The following is a 21,193-nucleotide window of genomic DNA, read 5'->3' on the forward strand; positions in this document are numbered from 1 at the left end:
AAAAAGTGAACATAGCATGTGTTGATCTACATTCAATCTCCATAGCTCTTTTTCTGGATGCAGACGGCATTTTCTATCCAAAGTCTACTGGGATTGCTTTGAATCATTGAACCATTGAGAAGAATCAAGTCTTTCCTAGTTGACACATTCTTACTATTATTGTGTAAAATGTATCCTTGTTTCATTCAGCATTAGTTCATATAAATCTTTCCAGGACTTTCTAAAATCATCCTGTTCATCATTTTTTATAGAAGGATAATATCCCATTACCTTCATAGACCCACACCTTGTTCAACCATTCCCCAATTGATAAGCAACTACTCACTTTCCAATTCTTTGCTACCATAAAAAGGACTGCTACAAATATTTTTGCACACGTGGGACCTTTTCCCTCATTTATGATTTCCTTGGATACAGACTCAGTAATTGTACTGCTTGGTCAAAGAGTATGCACAGTTTTATAACCCTTTGGGCATAATTGCTAGATACATTCTTAATATTTCCTCTAACCATTTTTACTTTAGTCTTTCAAATCTAAAGATGTTCTTAACAAAAAAAAAATCTAAATAAAATATTAGTTCAGCTTTCTGTCCATTATTTCTTATTATCATCCTATCCACTTCATCTTGCAAACTCTGTTGCCCTTATCTTTCCTCCCTAGACTTATGTTATTCTGAGCTTTAGAACTACTAATGCTATTTTTATAAGGCCATGACACAGATTGGTATTTATCCTATATTTTTATAATGTAAGATACTTAGTGAATTCCCTCAACATTTGCACTGGTCTCTTTTAAACAATGACCCCCTTTTGTTACTAAAATTGTTTCTTTTACAGTCATCAATTTTCATTCTTGAGAATGTTCCAACCCTCCTGTGAAGTCTTTCCCAGTAGAATTTTAGACCTATCATTTCTGTGGATCCTTTGAAATATGACTTTCTTAAATTTATGACACATGTCCAATCATGCCTGGATTTCCTCTTCTCTCCAAACACAAATTCTAAGATGAACTGGACACTTCCTTTCCAACTTCCTATCATTTTCACTCAAGCAACCAATTCTTCATTATTGGTGAGAATAAGATTCAAAATAGCCATTACCTTTGTTGAGTCTTCAATTTTTTGATGGATGAAATTATCTTTAAAGCAAGCCAAATAAATGAGAGAGAGACAGAGAGAGAGAGAGACAGAGAGAGAGAGAGACAGAGAGAGACAGAGAGACAGAGAGAGACAGAGAGAGAGAGAGAGAGAGAGAGAGAGAGAGAGAGAGAGAGAAAGTGACAGAGAGAGACAGAGAGAGGCAGAGAGAAAGATTCAGCAAATACATTGATAATTGGAGTTTACCTTTCACTCACCACCACCATATCATGCCTCTATTACAGGCTTATGATCTATTTCATGAATTCATCTATTTCTTGTTTCTGTCTCAGTATTTTATAATGACAGTAAGACAGTTTTATTCTCTTTCTACCTCTGTTCTTTTTCATCTAAGTGTCCTCCTCTCCATCTAAATGCTCTCTACCATGCTTCCCTTTTCTTCTTTATGAATTTCTTCATGATGATATATTTTTTTAAATATAATGCTTCTCAGCTGCCCTCCTTTTTACTTATAATATTCATTTTGATTATTCTGGTCATGGGTACCATCTTTCCCTTCTTCCCCCACCAAGTTTCAAGGATATTCATAAAGCCAAATTACTTGCATTTGAACTTCTAACATTGGTTCCAGTTCAGGAAAGGTGATTGAAGTGGTTGATAAGTTTATCCACCTTTAGGATAGATGCAATGATAAGATGCTTGTTTTCCATAATTTGTGCATTTGTATAAAGGCATCTAATGTCATGCATTTTATTGTTGGCCCCTTTCTCAGAATTTGACTTCTATGAATTTCTGTGTCTCTCCTATTGTCCTTTATTATGACATTTCATTATGATATCAAGCTTGGTGAATATGCATATGCAGTTTTCTTCTCCCCTTTCCTTTTTAAAACCCTTTTGATTAGATTTGAAATACATTTTTACTAGTACCTGTTAAATTCAGTTCATCCCCAAAAGTCCATTATTCAAGTGCTTTAATTGATGATCCAGAAAGGCTTTGGTTACCTCATTTATAAAATAAATATCCTGCCATTTACTCCTTTGTCCTTCACAGGAATTTTGTGAGAATAGGTCAGAAGATATAGATGAAGTTAATTTCAGTGCTTCAGAAATATAAGGTTATAGGGAAATGGGAAAAACATCAAGAGAAAAAGTTAACTATCCAGAGCCATAGGCTATTTTATAGAAATTCAAAATAAGAGTACAGGAGAAATAAATTTGAAATATATACTCATTCTTAGTAGGTTAGGAAGCACTATTCAATTTACAAAGGAATGATGTTTCTTCATTAGGACTTTTAGATTATTATTCCTTCGTAATTCTAGATTGAAATATACCAATTGAAAATAACTGGTGATCCAGTTATACAATGGAACTGTTCCTTTGGTTTTCTATCTGTGGTTGCAGTAGATTCCTAGGAAGCATTCTCTAAAGTGAAATTATACATGATTCAACCAGTCTTGGTGATTTGAAAATCATTTATCAGTCTACTTTCTCCCTAGATATGTAGTCTATACTGTGAACCATAGAGTTTTAATTTAGAACCCAAAAAGACCTTTAAAACTATTTAGTTCCCTTTCTCAGCTGGTGGAAAAACTGATTCCCAGAGTTTAGTGACTTGCCTCAAATCACAATTAAAAAGGGCCAACTCAAGACGGAAATATAAATTTTCTGACACTCAGATCAGTGCCTTTTTTACCACAAAATTTCACAAATGGAAAAAATGCAAGTCTTTTGTGCTTTGACTATAATGATCATCTCATAATTGGGACTGTCTTCTTCTCTACTACCCTCACCAATAGTTAGTAGACCTCTTGGCCCATAACTATCTTTGAGAATTCTATAGATCAAAAATAATCAAAGTAGAAAAGCAATGCTAGTTTGTAGAATGAGTATTATACTAAACTTGAAGTCAGGAAGGTCTGTGTCACAGTGCTGATTCTGGAAGAGTAACTTACTCTTTCTAAAAATCAGATTATTAATCTACTTAATAGAGATAATAATCCAGAATATGTGTCTCAGGCCTCTTATAAAGCCAAAATGAGGTAATTTGTTTAATGCAACATATATATGTAATATATATATATATATATATATATATATATATATATATGTGCTCTTTTTTTTAAATGTGTGTCAGACTAGATGCATGCTATGAATCTTCGTAACTGTAAACTTCTGTGATTTTGTTTTAATAGAATACAAGAGAGGTGTCGACAATGTGATATAACATCCCCCAAAGCTAATAGAATCAAATTGCATTAATATAGGTCTCTGATGATTCAGGCCAGATTCAATGGTCTTGTGGTGAATAGAGCCATCCACACCCAAAGAAAGGACTGGACAGTGGGAACTCAGTGTTGATAACTCACATTCTCACTCTTTCTGTTGTTGTTCATTTGCATTTTGTTTTCTTGTTCGTTTTCTTTCCTTTTTGATCTAATTTTTCTTGTGCAGCAAGATAATTGTATGTTTATATATATATTGAATTTTACATAAAAAAATATAGCTCTTTATATAATTTGCCCTATTCAAATCTCCACCAGAGCATCAGGCTCAATTCTGGGTGCCAGATATTAAGAAGGATATTGATCAATTAGAGTTTGCCTAGAATAAGGCAAACATGATGATGAAGGACCTCAAGATTATGCTTATATAAAGATCCATTGAAGGAAATGGAGATGGCTTAGCAGGATTATGATAGTGATCCTCAAATATTTGAAGGTCTATTGTGTCCAAAAAAGAAACAACTTGTTCTTCTTTGCCTCTAAGGAAAGAACAAAGTGCAATGAGTGAAAATGTCAAAAAAAATAAACAAACAAAAACAATTTAGGCTTGATTTAAAAAAAATAAATAAATAAGCCTTCCTAAACATAAGAGCTCCACAAAAGTGGAATGGACTGCCTCAGCTAGTTTCTCCTCAGTAAAGAGCTTCTAAACAAAGCCAAATGGCTGCTTGTGGGGTGTGTTTGTTATAGGAAGACCCTCGTTTTGGGTATAGGTTAAATAAGCTGGCCTCTGAGGTTCCATTCAACTCTGAGAATCTATGATGATCAATATGGTGATGATGACAACTTTCCTATTGTCTGTACTTTTAGATTCATTTTCTTGTGCAGCAAACTATAGGTGCCCAGAGACCTCCACTGTGGTAACCCATAGAGGTCTGCCTTCCCCCAAAAAAATGCCCCCCAAAAAACATAAGAAATTGTCATCTTCTCAAAATTGGCCTGAGGCTTCACGCTTTACTGGGCTATTAAAATTAATCTCATAAGCTAATTCTTATTAGTGTGTTAAAAACAGAAAGGTCTGCTGTGGTACTCTTCCAAGCTAATATATTTGCAATTTAAAGAGGGACTTCTATCTATTTTTAATAGACTTCTCACTGAAAGGAGAATCCTACCTTACAGCTTTGGTATTCTGTGATGCCATGAGATCAGTTTGATGAGCAATCAGACCATCTCTTTTGGCTTTGATTTCATCATTTCAGAAATGAGGGATCTAGGCTAAATACCAGCTTCTTAAACTGTGGGTCACCACACTACATTGGGTCACATAACTGAATGTAGGGATTACAAAATTATACATTATTATCAATGAATGTTTGATTTGCATATCTATTTTATATATCTATATACTTGAAATCACATAAAAATTTCTCAAGCAAAAGGGATCATGAGTAGAAAAAGTTTAAGAAACTAAAGGGATCTCTAGGTCCCCCTCATGATTTAACATTCTGTCAGAATCCATATAAACCTCAAATAATCAATGACAAGGTAATCATTTTCCCATGATGCCTTTTGCTATTAAATAAAATGGAATCTCAAAACAGATCTACATTAAATCCTTGTCGGGATTATTTGCCCCAATAATGAGCTACTGTAATAAACTGACCTGGCATCCTTAGCAAAGCTCAAACTGGCTTCACAATGAGATTCCACTCTGCCATGGACACAGAAAAAGTAATTGTGTCCTGGACCACTATCCCCAGTCAGGGGACACCAACTGGAAAAATTAAGTCAGTCAGCTACAAAAAATAGAGACCAGCCTTCCCTTAAAAATGCTGCAGGGGAAAAAAAAGTTTCTCTAAGGAAACAGAGCCTTCCATGTCCCTCCAGCCTTGAAAATATCCTAGGGCTTTAGGAAATAAATATCAGGAAGAAATCCTCACATCTTCTAATGTGTGCTAGAACACAACTGGGCAGCCTTGGCCATTCATCAGCACAATTTGGTCCCAGTGTTGGAAGTTCTAATGTTAGTATATTCCATGGTCCATCATTCTTTAATTGGCTTACGATGATCACTTGGGGCAGGCAATGTGAAAAGTTTTTGGGGACAAGGAGCCCATGAGGATACTCTTTAAATCCCAGCATACTTATGGTCACCTATGAATAGAATCAGGCATCCAGAATCTAAATCTCAGACTTCTTGCTGTGCCATAAGGATTTGTCACCCCACACACACACACATACATACACCTTTGATAACTCTCCAAGGACAAGGGAAGTATTGGCTGTCAGGGAAAGGGTGTGATAGATAGGAATCTCTTTTCTAATGGGCAAAAGCTGAAGGGAGAGTAATAATTGTGGGTTTGTTCTGCACAGTCTAACAATGTATCTGTCCTTTGTTGGTGGGAATGTATCATTCAGATCCTGACCGGGGAGGACTGGAATTCGGTGATGTATGATGGGATCATGGCTTATGGAGGGCCCTCTTTTCCAGGGATGTTAGTCTGTATTTACTTCATCATCCTTTTCATCTGTGGAAACTGTATCCTTTGCTGCTACCTCTACAATTCCACCCCACCCCAAACCCTTTCACTTTGCCCAATGGATGCATTTTTGCTACCTAAGACTGGTTGCCTTCTATACTAAGTGTTATGTAAATGTTAGCTATTATTATTATCAACTTCATCATCATCATCCCCATGAACCAGACCATGGGACAGAGTTTCTAGAAATGATGTTGAACAATGATATTCTTTGTCCTTGCCTCTAAAGATGCTAAAATATGCAGTTCTCCCATGGATCATCGGGCAAAAAGTTCCTTCCAGTACGGTCACACCCTTGATCTTCCATCTTTAAGATTTCACATTGCAAAAGGATTTGGAAGAAATATTTCAACTGGCCCAGTTAAAAAAAACTTTATTAGAAGACTGTGTATTGTTAATGATGACATTATATATAATGCCAATTGTGACTAGCCATCTGAGTAGGGAAATATTAATAGCTAACTTTTAAATAGATCTGTAAGGCAAATACTTTAGTATTTCATATATATGATCTCGTTTGATCCTCACAATAACCATGTGCCTTAGATGCTATTATAATTCCCATTTTATAGATGAGGACACTGAGGCTGAGAAAAGTTGTTCTCTAAGGCAAAATTCAAACTTAGATTTTCTAGACTCCAAGTCCAGTATTTTATCCACTGCATCAACCAGCAGCCAAATGGACAACCAATAAAGAGACTAAATGATTGTATATTCTCAATTTACTATGCTAACCCTTAAGAGTCTGCAGGTTAACCTGACTACCACCTTTTTGAAGTCTTTCAAAATGGGCAGAAGTCAGACAGCTATTTGTCAAGGTAGGTATTGCTGAATGCCAGATTCCCAGGAATGGAAACAAGAGATTATTAAGGACATTACCACTTTAAGGACATTAACACAGACTTTCTATATTCAACAATTATATCATGGTGAGGGAAGCTTGATTTCTCTATTCCCATTGCTTCTACCCACTATCCCAGTGGGTATCCCAAGAACTCCAAATCTAAGAATTATTTCCTTTACTAATGTACAAAAACAGACATCTTACTGAATGTATTCTTGGCCATTGCTGTGGACAATCTGGCTGATGCTGAGAGTCTCACATCTGCTCAGAAAGAAGAGGAGGAGGAAAAAGAGAGGAAGAAGCTAGCCAGGTAACCATATATACCTTTGAGAGTTCAGGTTTTTGGAAGGCGGTTTCTGGTGCTTTTCAGTCAACAGCAGAAGAGACAGGGCTCTGGCTTCTGTTTTTTTATTTATCCTATAAAAGTTCTAGTATTGGCTTTCTGCAACCAGTGGGCTTTTTTCTAATTGCTGACCAGTAATTCCCATCATTGGATTTCTATTATGGTCTTTACAAGGATGTTGCATTTTTAGACAACCCCAAATTCTAGCTATTATCCCAGTCTCCAGCAGAGTAATAAATGAAACATAAATATAAATGAAATATAAACAGAAACATTAGAGAGGGCACAGGCAGGAACAGCAATTTCATGTAATCCCTCTTGGGAGCCTTATTATCTTGCATCTAAATTCACCTTGGGAAGAAAGAATAAGTCATGTTCTCCTGGATGCCATCATTGCTCCAGCCTAGATTGAAGGTGACCACCCATGCATTTTCTGGGCACTGAGCAGAGTTACTACCTGTTACCATTGTCAGTATATCAATCACAGCTCGAGGAGAGGTTCCAAAATCAAAAAGAGGTATTCAGATGAACCCAGTGAAGTTTCAAACTGAGTAGAAAAGAACTGTAGCCAGAGTTCAAGAGTCTGGGACCCAGGATTCCTGGTGACTAGATTAGTGGTGCCCAAAATGGTAACCATATACACAGCTACAAAAGAAAGAAGCCAGGTAGATATATGGGATGCAGATCCTTATAGGATGTATATTATCTTAGTCTTCAGCAAGCCAGAGTCAGGTCTTCTTCTAGGCTGATTACCCAAGTAAACATTCATTTGTTTTTCCACTTGTTGACCGGCCAGGACTGCCAGCCCTGAAAAGAAGCAAGAGGTGGAGAAACCAGCTGTGGAGGAAACCAAGGAGGAGAAAATTGAGCTAAAATCAATTACTGCTGATGGGGAGTCTCCACCTTCCACAAAGGTAAGTAGTACACTGGCACCTTCCCTTATGGGGTACTAAGTCACACCTTGCTACAGCAGAGCCTAGACTTAGTCTTTCCAAGTTAGCAAACCAAAATGGACACAGAAAAGACTAAAGGACCAAAAAAGAACAAGAAGGAAGGCACAAGAGAGATCTTATTTTGAAATGGGATTGGTACTTGTATAGAGGGCAGAGGAATTAGAATGGTAAAGGAGGAAGGAAATTCAAATGCATTTTGATCTTATCCTGCAAAAGAGGCAGTATAGCATGGTAGAGAGAGGGATGGATTTGGAATGAGGAAGTCATGAGTGTTAGTCCTGCCTTTTATACATACTATAAGCATGTGTCACTTGCAAATCACTTAACCTTTAAGTGCCCTAGACAACTCTAAGACTATTATAGGTAATTCATAAATAACCAATCAATGAAAAAAAAAATTTCACACTGGGAATTCCCCATAGTGATGAAATCATAAATATAAACCACTCAGGTTATAAGCAAAACAATGGAGTATCCCCAAGGACCTATGATTTCATCGATGTAGTAGTCCCTTCACTGATGCAAATCATAGCCCCTCTGCAGTTGATAGAGTTCCATGAGTTGCTTTGTCCAAAACATTTACTACTCAATAGCCAGTCTTTCAACTTCAATCGCCTTGGTCCTCAATCAATAGACCTGTGCCTAAAGCACTTCCAGCTTAGTTATGTGTCTTACTTTGTGTCCTTCTCACATAGCATTCCATATCAGGATCTGAGGATTTTTATAGAAGAATGCAAAACAATACTGATTATTTCTGAGTCAAGTAATCAGTTTCTGTTAGAGGGTCTAAATGTCTATCATACATGTCCAAATCCATGGAACATTGTCTTTAACTGGATCCATCATACTTCTTTCTCTTGATTGCCTAGATCAATGTGGATGACCTCCAACCCAATGAAAATGAGGAGAAAGGTTCCTATCCCAATCCAGAAGCTGGAGGTACATAATCCTGCTGCCTGGGATGGTGTGGGAGGTGGGAAGGAAACAATTTCCAGCTCCTAAAGCCAACTGGGAATAGCTTTGGACTAGAGATTAATAGGCCTAGTTTTACTTCTGCTTTGATCTTCCGTTCTGTGATATCAGTGAGTCACTAATTTCTCTCTTTTTCAGGACCTCCTTGTGTCATCTGAAAATTCAAAAAATATATTAAGAAATTAATTTAAAATATCTGGCCCCTAGTTTCCTCAAAGGATTAGTCTCAGAGTAAATAAGATATAATCAGCATTACTACTTTAGAGTATGGAAATACATGGTATCATTATAGTATATATTACAACTATGTATTACACATATTTGTAGGAAAGATGTCATAATGTCATATTGTAATGATCATTACAATAGGGCAGGTCTCTTATGTGCTATGAAAAATCCATTGCTGAGTACAAGAACAGATCATTCACTTTTTGTTCTGAAAAGCACTTTGAGAGATAGCCTGCTTTCAAAAAGATTCTTGCAAATTCCATGTCTTGCTGATTCTATTTTGTAAACTAGCAAGCAGAATTCTCCTTCATAAAGAGATCTGAAGAGCAAAGATCCATGATTTTGTTCAAATTCCCTCCAAAACACTGTTCAGTCTTATGGTTCTTGTTCATAAGAATATTTATTTAAGCTTGGCCTATAAGCCTAAAGCCAATAACAACACAGGACAGGTATTTCCATATCTCTACCCACCCCATTTATTTTCCTTTTTTTTCCTCTCCTATGTCATTCTTCTTAACACTTATTTCATTGTCTCTATCCTGACCAAGGGTGTTAACATCCACCCTTTCTTTGGTTGCCATGGAGACAATGGCTAGAGATTTCAATGATAACTCCCAGGCAGATAAAAGAAACAGAATTCTGCTCCATATAATCATGGACAGGGAAGTCAGTATGTATAGATGGAAGGGGAGAAGAGAGTGATCAAAACCTTTGGGTCTTGGGTAGATAATGTGATACTTTTCAAGAAGTCTTAAAAACTTCTGAATAAAGTCTGAATTAGTCCATAGAGTGGGAACCATCCCCATATTTAGTTCATGGCTGTTCTAGACTAGAATCCACCAGGATACAGCTAATTCTGAGCTTGGTTTATTTATTGTTTGCTTGCTTGCTTTTTGCCTTTTTTTTTTTTTTTTTTTTTTTTTTTTTGGTTTTAGCTTCCTTTTTTAAGTAAGTGATGGGGTATTGACACCTCTTATACCTGTGGAAATTTTATATGGATTGATAACATATCATCTGTGCTATTGGGCAAAGGAAAGCGGAGAACCATGGCCTGAACATTGTACTACAGGGGATAATGTTACCTATTTATCCAGTAGTGTTGAAAGATATTGCTGAAATTTTTTAATGCACAGAAAAGAACAGAAGGAGGGTCAGGAAAAAACACAAACAACCAGGACAGCTTTGAAAATATCATGTTGAAATGATTATTTGCATAAAAAAGGAAACAAACTATTCATAATACAGATTCACAGCTTCATGTCTAGACCTTTTTTATATTCTACTTTTATATAATGAAAGTGCTCATCTTATGGGGTATTCATTAAGTTCAGAATTAAAGAAAAAAATACTGCTGAATCTCTAGCCCCAAGACCCTCTTTTTCTCATACTTAAGCAAAAAGAATGCTATTCATAAAGTAAAAAGTGTTGGATCCAAAATCATTCCTGTTAGAATTTCCTCAAGGAGGCTGTGGATCTTGAGATTACAGATCTTTGAATACTTCATAGAGGTTTGCACAGTGCTTAGAACCATAAGAGATTCTAGATGTCTCTTATAAGTCCCCAGAGAATAAACTCTTGAATTTAAGAAGTTCTCAAGTATGTGGGGATTTGCAGACTTCAGATTTTCTTCTTGCTAATTAAATGAGTGGATTTTTTTAAAGGAGTGATGTGGGAATAGAGTATCAACCTTTTACTTTATTGAATTGAATTAAAGTAAAAGAAACTGAGATGGATTGAATTCTTGTTGGTCTACCATTATAGAGATAGACTTTGTCCTGGAGCTCATCTGAACACCCCTAAGGCTGGTCTATGTATGTAAGCATTTATCACTCTTTATCCCACCCCCACTATGTCTGAAAGTAGCAGAGGCTTAGAGCCAGCCCATCAAACATCACCAATAAGCCTATTTTGATTAAAAAAAAATTGGCCAATCCATTGGTTTAGCATTTCTAAATGAGGAAAATCCTCTGTCCTCACTCTATGCTGAATGAATCATAGACCCTATTCATAGATCATAGGATATAAAGTTAAAAGGACCTTAGCAATCTCCTGCTCCAACCTTTTCACTTTATTTATGAAGCAAATGAAATCTAGAAAGTATTTTCCCCTCTATCTCAGTAGTTCATAAACTTCTTAAGAGTAATATCATTTTACCTTGCATATAGTAAGTAAGTTTATTGAATGTTTGGTTATTTGAATTTCATTTAATCTACTCTGGAGTATCTGGAAATTGATTCTTCCCCATCTCATGTGGTGACTCTTTTCCCTTCCTACAGACCCCTTTTCGCCCTTCAGTATTCAGTCTTCTCTCTTTTGGGGGGAGACTAACCCCATAAATAGTTGAGTTTGGCTTTCCCCTCTATCTTTACCTCCTCTACCACAATCACAAAGAAACCTCAGTTGGTGTTCCATACTTCCCTGCTGTTCTCATTTTTTTCTCCTGCTCCAAAGACACTGTGTTCTATGAGACTAGTGGCTCATCCCATGTCCCTCCATGCTGGAGGGAAGAAACTATGATTTTTGTTCAGCAAGGAGCATATTTTCTTGCTATTTAAGTGATGGAATTTCACAAAATACATGAGCTGTGGATAAAAAGTACAAATTGTTTTGTTGAGGGTTTTTTTTTCTTTCTTAATCATGCACAAACTATTGTTTGAATTCTTCTGGGTCTCAATGTCCTAAAAGACTTTCAAACCAGCCTTTGCTTTATGTATTCCTTTTCTTGACCAGATTTGCCCTTCCAACCTCTATCCCCTCGTCCCTTCCACAGCCCCAGGCTATCAGCTTCTCAGTGTCAAATTGATTCCCACAAACTCAACTTCAGAGGGAGTCTGGAGGGCTAGGTGAAGCAAAGAACTAGAAGGTTTCCAACTCCATCCTCAGCTATTGTCTTTGAGAAATGAAAGGTGCTGGTGGCCTAAGAGGCTCCCTCATTTTTTTAATCTCTAAATTCTAAGGGGTTGAAATTAGTTTACTAGGCACATACTCACTGTTCATCCACTCATCAGGGTATATAGCACTCTGCCAGGACAAATAGAAGGGAATTGTGGTTTATTACTAGAAAGTGGAACCCCCATGTGCTAAACTGGGATACCTACTATGGAGCAACACATGTACTCTGGCTATTGCTGGACATGCATAATTATAAGCCCCTGATCCCTGAGTGGTCTTCAATGATTTTGTGACTAGGGCCTGTGCCAAAGATTATTGGTGACTGGGCCAAGAAAAGTAACCTATTCCATGGGCCATAAAGAGTGAGGATTTGTAGTTTATCCTTTTTTATATAGCTTCTTTATTCAGACAAAAGACAATGCTAATGCTGGCTCTCATTTATACTTTCACTAAGGAAAGGGGAAGGGATTTCTTTACCCTGCCCTTATTTCTGGCAGCAATTACAATATATATGACAGTAAGAACATGAGGTTGTTCAGGCAAGCCTGAAGCTACGTTCTCTGTAATTCAGAATTGCCCCATCCTCCACAAAGACAGTTGAGGTTCAGAAAGTAATAGCCTTAAATCCCCCTTTCATTTTGCATGCCATACGATTGTCAGTGGAAGAGTGGAAGAGGAAAATTTTTGTCCCTCATTTTTCTGTTAATGGTACAAGGGGGAAAATGAAGAGTAGTATAAGGAGCTGAATTCTTCCTTCTCTTCTCAACAGCCAGGACGCACTTCTCTCAGAGTTGTGGTCTGGCTTATTCAATCAATCACTAGACATTTCTGGCATGGTGTCAGTTGCTATCATCCAGTGAGTGGGTAAAGACACATTATCATCTCAGTTTGACTAAGAAACTTCTTAATTTCTGATTCACTAGCTCTAAGAAAATCATTTAATGTCTTTATATTCATCATAATCTTCCTAAAATCACCACCCTTCTTAAGAGACTTTTAGATTCCCCTAATCTCTTTAGAATGAAATAAAAATGCCTCAACTGGCATTTAAAACTTTCACAATCTGACTCCTTTCCAGGCTTTTTTGCTTATGACTATTTGACATTCACTCTACTTTCCAGACAAACTGGCCTATCTGGCATATCTCATATTCCATGTCTTTGCACACATTTCCCCCCATATCTGCAATGAACTCCTGCCTCTTAGAGTCCCTATTTCCTTTCAAGGTTTAGCTCATCAACTGCCAAAAAGCGAATACAAATCAACTGCCAGAAAGTGAATAGGAGGAACAGGTTTATGAAAAGAGCTAATTTTTAAAATAAGGACTGGGTTCAAGTTTCAAGTAGAGTGGAGATATCCTATAGATCTCCCCTAGACTTAGGGGGGAGGTCAAGGATAGGTAAAGACTTGAAAGTCGTTTTCATATATAGGGTGGCTGAAATCATGGAAGTCCCAAAGGAGAGAGTATAGTATTGTTGTAGTTTTGGACCCCCATAAATGTTGGGGTTTCAGACCTTTTGCAAGGTATCTCAAAAGAATTTTCAGATGTAGATACATCTCATCTACAATCAAAGGACAAAGTTTATTATAATTGAAACATCAATGAAAGCAAGCTAAATTCCAAAATAAGTTAGCAAAGATCCAAGAGTAAAATGGTATATTTATAGGAAAAAGTAAGATAAATCAAGTGTTTCATATCATCAATATGCTAATTTTATGGCTTAGAGGTATATAGATGCAGTACCCATACTTCTTTGGGCAGAGGTCTGGGGGAGGTATAAAGGTGTGTTTTTAGGCCTGAACCTTCATTAAGTTAAGTAGTAAGCACTTAATTTTGTTCTATGCCTGCCTTAATTTAAATATCTTATTATTATTGCTCATTAGTCTCAGAAATCCCATTATTACTGACCAACAGGCTATCTCATAACCAGCAATCTTTGTGACTTAGCATCCTGGCCATATAAAGTAAACTAAGACAAGATAGCTTAAGGGAAGAAATATATCATTCCTAATTATATCATTTCCAAGGCAGGTAGCCTTAGGGTTATTCCTAAGGGCTCCGCCACATCAGTATAGAAACAGAGAAGATGATAACTAAGGGACAGGACCTGGCTGTGTGCTAAGGAATAAAGGAAAATTTGTTTGGTACAGTAAGCTAAGACCAGCCTATGGAAGCCCATGACAGTTTGGAGTTCATTTCTGGGAAGCTGGAAGCCACTCAATGAGTATACAATTGAGTATAGTCCCTATTCTCTAGTCATGAAATGGAGACTTTATCCAAAGTTTAATCAGATTGGTAATTTTTTTAAAAAAAATTATTTACAAGACTTTTAATAGACCTTTTCTTCTTCTTGCCAATAGTGCTAGTAGGCAATGTAAATGGTCAGGGTGGTACTACTACAAATGTCTCCTGGCCTTTGCCTCACCCTCCTCCCCAAAGGAGGTGGATATTTCATTAGTTAGCAGTGAGAAACAGTTCTGCACAATTTGAACTTTTCTAATGAAGAAATGAGGCATTTCTAATGAGGAATAACCATGGACTGATAACTCTGAAAATTATTATCCAGTGGCCTTGTGTTAGCTGAATATTGCTGACCTGCTATAATGTGATTAACTTTGCATTTGTCCTAAGAGTACAAGTCAGCTGTTGCAATTGAAGGAGTCATCAGAACATTATGACCTATCTCTCATATAAGTTATCCCAATATGAATCCATTCAAGTAGAATATCAAAATCTAGCATCATAAAATCCAGCAGCACCAAAAAGCAGTCAAATTTTACCTGGCAACTATGATTCCAGAAAAAGAAGAATAAAATGTGCTTCCCCCCCCCCTTCTGATAGAGAGATGAAGGACTCAGAGTACAGAGTACAGCATGAAATATATATTCTTTTGGATGTGGTCAATACAGAAATGGGGGGATGGATTTTTACTATATAGGGTATAATTTTGACTATACATGTTTGTAAAGGGATTTTTGTTTTTTCTTTTATTCTCAACTTCACAAAAAGGTGGGAGAACAGTAAGGGAAAAATGTGAATTTTTTGCTGATTGAGAAAAATAAAATAAAATTTTAAAATTAATTTACCTAGCTAATCTCAATCCATACTCCAAGAAAGAAGCTGACAGTAATAAAAGGTTCCTGTAAAGTAATAGAGGATGAAAAGTTGAGAAAAAATCAGGTAAAGATTAGGTTGTAAAGGTCACTGACAGGCTAAGGGGTGATAGACTAAGGGATCTGTTTTTTTTTTCTGGAGGCAACAAAGGCTTTTTTTATTAAAACTTTTTATTTTCAAAATATATGCATGGATAATTTTTCAGTGGAAAGAACAGGAAAACCTATATTCAAATCCTGTCCTTGGTACTTAACTTCTTGTGTGACTTGGGCCAAGAATTATTTGTAAAATGAGTTTAGACTGTCTAGTCTCCATGTTCTCTTCCAATTTCAAGACTGATAATGCTGTGTCTATGATCCTACACAGAGGTTTTCTCATATGGGTAGTCTATTTCTATCACCTTTCTTTTTTTTCTCACAAAAATTTTATTCTACTTTTAAATATATTGAGCTTTTCTTATTTCCCAATTTTGGCTATATTTGTCTTTTTTTCCTTTTTATTTTATTCTTTTATTTAATTTCAATTCATGGAACAAAACAAGCATTCTCATAAAGAAAAATATATGATTGCACATGAAACTGCAAATCTACCATGTTGACTCACTAGCTGAGTTGAATATAATGGTGTGATTCTCTCTCACCTATCACAGGTTTAATCAATCAAAAAAGTATTTATTAAAGACCTGCTAAGTGGGAGGCAGTATGCTAGATGATGAAGATATATAGAGAAAAATGAATCAATCATTTCCCTCAAGAAATTTACCTTCTATTAGGAGGCAGGGATAGCATGTACACTAATTAGAATATATAAAATAAATACAAGATAATTTAGGTCACATAAGGGCAGTAGCCATTGATGGAGATCAGGAAAGGTTTCATATAAGAGATGACACTTGAAGCTTTGAGTCTTGGTATTCTAAGAAGTACAAGGGAAAAGAAGACATATTCCAGGAAAGCTGAACAATCTATATAAAGGAACAGAAATGAGGGATTGGAAGCCTTAGAACCAGAAAAAATCTTGAAATCATCTAGGCAGCCTCCTTTACTTTAGAGATACAGAAACTGAACTTCTGAGAAACAAAGTTACATCAGACAGCCAATAGACATTTATTAAGTGTCTACTATTTTCCAGGTACTGTGCTAAGTTAAGCACTGCACTTGCACTTCAAAAAACAAAGTCCCCACTCTCAAGGAGCTTACAGTCTAACAGGGAAAGGCAACACACATAAGCTGAAAAATAAATGGGGATAAAAAGCAGGGACCCAACTGATGGTGGACACATTAGATGTTTCACAGTAGTAAACCCAAGGGGGAAATGAGGAGATATCTGAGCTGAGCCCTCTCCTTAGATGGAGTCCATAGCTCCTTAAATCAGGATAGAGGGCAGTGAAACAATGAAATACTAAAGTTATTGGAATCTTGAAGGATGATGAGGTTTTCCCAATAATGAGCTTCTTGGGACATGGTGGAAAAATTAGAGATAGATTGGAATAATGCAGGGAATGGGGGAACTGGGAAATTGTCTTTTCCTTAAATGAAGGTTCTGCTTTTTCCCAAGGACACATAAGTTATAAGCAGCAGAGTTGAGAACTGTAACTCCCGTCCTATTTCTGCTACCCCATACTGTCTCTCCTAGTGTCTGACAATTTTTCAATCATGTCATATAATCATGTCACACAGCCTCTCTTTCCTTCTCCAGCCCTTACTTCCATATATCAAAAGCTCTTGCGGGACCTACAGGAATAGAACAAATGGGGTTTCTATTATTGATGATGTACTGGATTTCCATAGAAAACAGTGTTTCCTCAAACTTTTGCTATTCTGGCTAGATATTGGCAGTGCAAGGAAGGAAAGGCGTATTTAAATGATTCTGTTTCTTGCAGGAGAAGAAGAGGAAGAGGAGCCTGAGATGCCTGTGGGCCCCCGTCCTCGCCCACTCTCTGAATTGCACCTCAAGGAGAAAGCAGTACCCATGCCAGAAGCCAGTGCATTTTTCATCTTTGGCCATAACAACAGGTATTCAGAAATACTGTGAGAGGAAAAGTTCTGTTTCCTACAAAGCATCATACCCAGAACAGCCACCAAGGGCCTGAATTTCAATTGTATTTGCCTCCAAGGCTTCACTCTATTCAAGGCTCCAACACGATCTAAAACCTGGGTTCCTGGGACTCAGGAGAATACATTCCTTAAGTCAGTTAACATAGTTTGGCAGCCAAAAAGCTTAAGTGTTGATGTGGGAGAACTTTATAGAATATTTCTACTGTGGTATCAGTATCTGCCTCTATCCTCTTCCCTTCCTAACTCAGCTTCTCTTTTCTTCCAAAGGTTCCGTCTTCAGTGCCATCGCATTGTCAACAACAATGTTTTTACCAATCTGATCCTCTTCTTCATTCTGCTCAGCAGCATCTCCCTGGCTGCTGAGGACCCAGTCCGCCACAACTCCTTTCGGAACCAAGTATGCATTCCCCCTTCCTTCCTGTCTCCCTCTTGGAGGGTAGAACTGTGAGCAGGTCCAGAAGTGTGGTGGCTGACGTGCCCATTTCCATATCCTATAATGAAAAGCATTATTTAGTGGAAAGCAGCTAGATCTCCTTAAAAGATTTAGACTCCATAAATGCCCACATATCAGGACTGGAAGCAAACAAAAAAGATTATCCCCAGATGGTTCTGGCTTTTCCTGAGGGTGAGGAAAGTACAACCCATTGGATTTTTCATGTGCTCTAGGAAACCACGTTATCAGAAATATTCAGTGAAGTAAGACACTCGTTCTCCTCCCTCTTATCATTACATTCTTTCCATTTGGAAACACATTACAGTGTTTCCATTCATAATAATGGATAGAAGGGAAAATAATAACATGCCAACAATGTGGCAAATTTTCTACAAACCATGCCCCTAAGATCTGTCCTTGGGTTGTACAATTTCCAGAAAATTTTCAGGGCTTACTCAGGAGCATAAAGCCTATGTTAGAATGAGAACTGGTGATTCTATAATCTCACCGCTTGAATCCAACAGGACCTATGGTGAGCACAGATTGTCTAAACTATGGCTATCCTAAAAAATAAAGTTCTATTGAAGTCTGTCCCCAGAAGATTTGGACCAATTCTGGATGGTAGTCCTCAGATGCATCATAACTAAGATCTAATTTTTCATTAGAGCCTGTGTTATAATGAGGACTGGTAATTCTATAATTTTGCCGCCTGAATCAAACAGAACCCATATTGGGCACAGATTGTCTAAATCGTGGTTATAGCAAAAAGTGAAGTTCTATCAAAGTCTGTCCTCAAAAAGTTTGGACCAATTCTGGATGGCAGTCCTTCTCAGATGCATCACAACTAAAACCTAATTTTTACCCAACCCCATGTTAAAGAAATATTTCCTGGTGCTATCTCCAGAGAACCATCTCAGAGAAGAAATTAGAGGGGAAATATGGGAATGGGAGATGGAAGGAACTCTGAACTTTGAGTTTTACCCATCACTCAAAAGTGAACAGAATTGTGATACTGTACAGCTTATCCCTATCCCAGACTGTATGAGCTTCTGCAGATAGGGAGGGCATATCATGGCAAACACAGCAGCAAGTATCCTCTGTGTGAATTTCCATCAGAAGAGCAGACCCAATCTGAACTGAGTATCTAGTGTCGTCTGCAAAAATCTCTAACTCGCTTGCCCCTTTGACACAGATCTCAATGAGAAGCTTCAGGGCTGGGCTGATTTGGTTTGATGAGCATATTAGATTAAAAAGAGCAGGCATATCTGCCCTTGCACCCTGCCCTGGAAACCCTCCTCTCAGCTCTCAGTGGAGACTGCTTTGGAAAATCTCTGAAGTTGAGCCCTGCCTTAAAGGCATCAGAAAAAAAATTATATAATGCTACCTGTGTCCTGACCTGGTTCCAGCCCAGCTCTGCCTTCTCCATGTATAAAGCTTTATGTGACATGCTTTCCCAATTTTTGAATTGCAATTCCCTGTTCTGGTGGATATCCAATGACCTATCTCCCTTCCCTTTTGACCTCCTTCTTCCCCCTCCCTCCAACCCTGTCCCTTTTTGTTTTGCAGATTCTGTTTCATTTTGATATAGTTTTTACTACCATTTTCACCATTGAAATTGCTCTGAAGGTAAAGCCTCCATCACTTGCTCTCCTGCTCTCTTCGATGCTCCCTCCCACCACCAGCATCAGCTCTCTCTGCCACTGTCTGTTGCTAACCCATAAGCCCCTGGGGCTGTCTGGTTCTCTATTAGAGCCACTAACCCAATTGTGCTTATTTTTCAGATCCTAGGCAATGCAGACTATGTCTTCACTAGTATCTTTACCTTAGAAATTATCCTTAAGGTAATGCAACATGAGCAAATAATACATCCTCTGTTTCTCTCACTGTCTTTCTCTTTTTCTCCAATTCTCCTGGACACCCTTGTGGGTTTGTGTGTGAATGTGTGTGTATGTATATGTATACAAGCATGAAAGATTCTCTGTTTCTCTTTCTTTCTTCTGTTTCTTTCCTTCTCTCTTTCACTCTCCCTTAACCCTGTGATTGAAAGGAGCCTATAGTGGCAATCACTTTTGTGATGGGTACATTGTTCTAAGCCAAGACCCAAATCAATCTCCCTCCTTTGTTACCTCCCCCCCTGAAAATGTTTGATATATAGTCAGGGAGCATTTGGCATGGAAAACCCAGCAGAAAAATTTATCATGTAATAATTTCAGTGGAATTAACACTGGACAACCTGAAGTTCACTTCTTACCCACCCCCCTTCCCCAAACACACTCACTGCTATATTCCAACTCCCAACCGGAGTCTCCTATTTTATCAAGGGCCATCTCTAGTCATCTTAATCTATATCTGTTACTGAACCCAGATGGCTCAAGAAAAGAAAATGAGGCAGGTGACCTTGCATAGCCCTCCTTAAATACCATTTACTTGCATGTTTTGGATCACCAAATATATATAATTCAATACTGCCTTCATTCCACTTCCTGGCTTCTGAGGGGAGGATTCACTTTTCCTTTGGTCCAGGGTCATCACTAAAGTGGAGCATAGAAGGCTTTTTTCAAGGGTGTTGAATTTAGAGGTCACTCCTTAGAATTTAATTATCAGTTAATAATCAAAGTAGAAAGCTACCAAATGTGAAGACCCCTCCTCCTCAAGGCTGCCTCAGCTTCATGGGTTGCCTGAGCATAGTTTGTGGTGTTTATGGCTATTAAGGGTAGAGAACAAGTGTCAGGAAAGAAAAAAAAATACATAAGTTGTTCTCTTCTCTAATTCCTTTTTACACATGTTAAGTCTAGATCCCAAGGCCTATCTTCAAGGCTACCCTGAAGGTGTGAAAAGTATAATTATGTCTCTAGTCCTATGAAACGGAAGTGAATCAGTCCTAAATCTTGGGGCTCCCAAAGTGTGTACACAGCTTTATTGAGTTCTTTGTAGCTCAATACTGAAAAAAAAAGTTTCTTTTAAATTTGTAGTTAAAGAGTAAATACAAGAGCCAAGGACATAATTGTCAGCAAAGGGACTCAGAAATGTGAACCATAGGCTTGACATTACATAAACACAAAGCTGAATGTCCCTGGCACGGGGGCTAGATCTTCCTAAAACTTTATTTTCCAGACACTGATTTCACTGAAATCACTGATTTCAACTTACCACTAAATACATCAACAAAGCAGTTGTTGAAACCAGTGGCTTTCAGAGTTCCTGTGAATCATGATATCCTCAAAACTAACTTCAGTGAGCTTTATCTAAAGAAACCTTATCCCTAGAATAAAAGATATTTTGAAAACTGGGGGTAAAATTCCTATAATTTGGCCCTTCTGAATAAGAGCATGAAATTTACTAATATTAAATGTATATATGTATTTATTTGGTAACCATTTATTAAATGCCTACTTTGTACAAAAAATTGAGCTAAATATAAAGAGTCCAGGGAAGTTAATACAAAGACAAAGCATCATAATCTAATGAAAGGCATGGGGATATCCACTTCAG

The 21,193-nt window shown here is 37.4% G+C and overlaps 1 protein-coding gene across 2 annotated transcripts in view; it reads left to right on the forward strand.

The window, feature by feature from the left end:
• LOC100926503 (voltage-dependent L-type calcium channel subunit alpha-1C) overlaps nt 1-21,193 on the forward strand; it is a 342,775-nt gene that overhangs the window by 199,729 nt on the left and 121,853 nt on the right. For both annotated transcript variants that reach the window (XM_031937793.1, XM_031937792.1), the window contains exons 13-19: nt 5,743-5,863; nt 6,904-7,018; nt 7,848-7,965; nt 8,874-8,943; nt 17,094-17,226; nt 17,536-17,665; nt 19,268-19,327. In XM_031937793.1, the coding sequence (XP_031793653.1) occupies nt 5,743-5,863; nt 6,904-7,018; nt 7,848-7,965; nt 8,874-8,943; nt 17,094-17,226; nt 17,536-17,665; nt 19,268-19,327 (747 nt within the window). The remainder of the gene's footprint in view (nt 1-5,742; nt 5,864-6,903; nt 7,019-7,847; nt 7,966-8,873; nt 8,944-17,093; nt 17,227-17,535; nt 17,666-19,267; nt 19,328-21,193) is intronic.

This window comes from Sarcophilus harrisii, chromosome 5, assembly GCF_902635505.1.
Source record: "Sarcophilus harrisii chromosome 5, mSarHar1.11, whole genome shotgun sequence".
Classification (NCBI taxonomy): domain Eukaryota; kingdom Metazoa; phylum Chordata; class Mammalia; order Dasyuromorphia; family Dasyuridae; genus Sarcophilus; species Sarcophilus harrisii.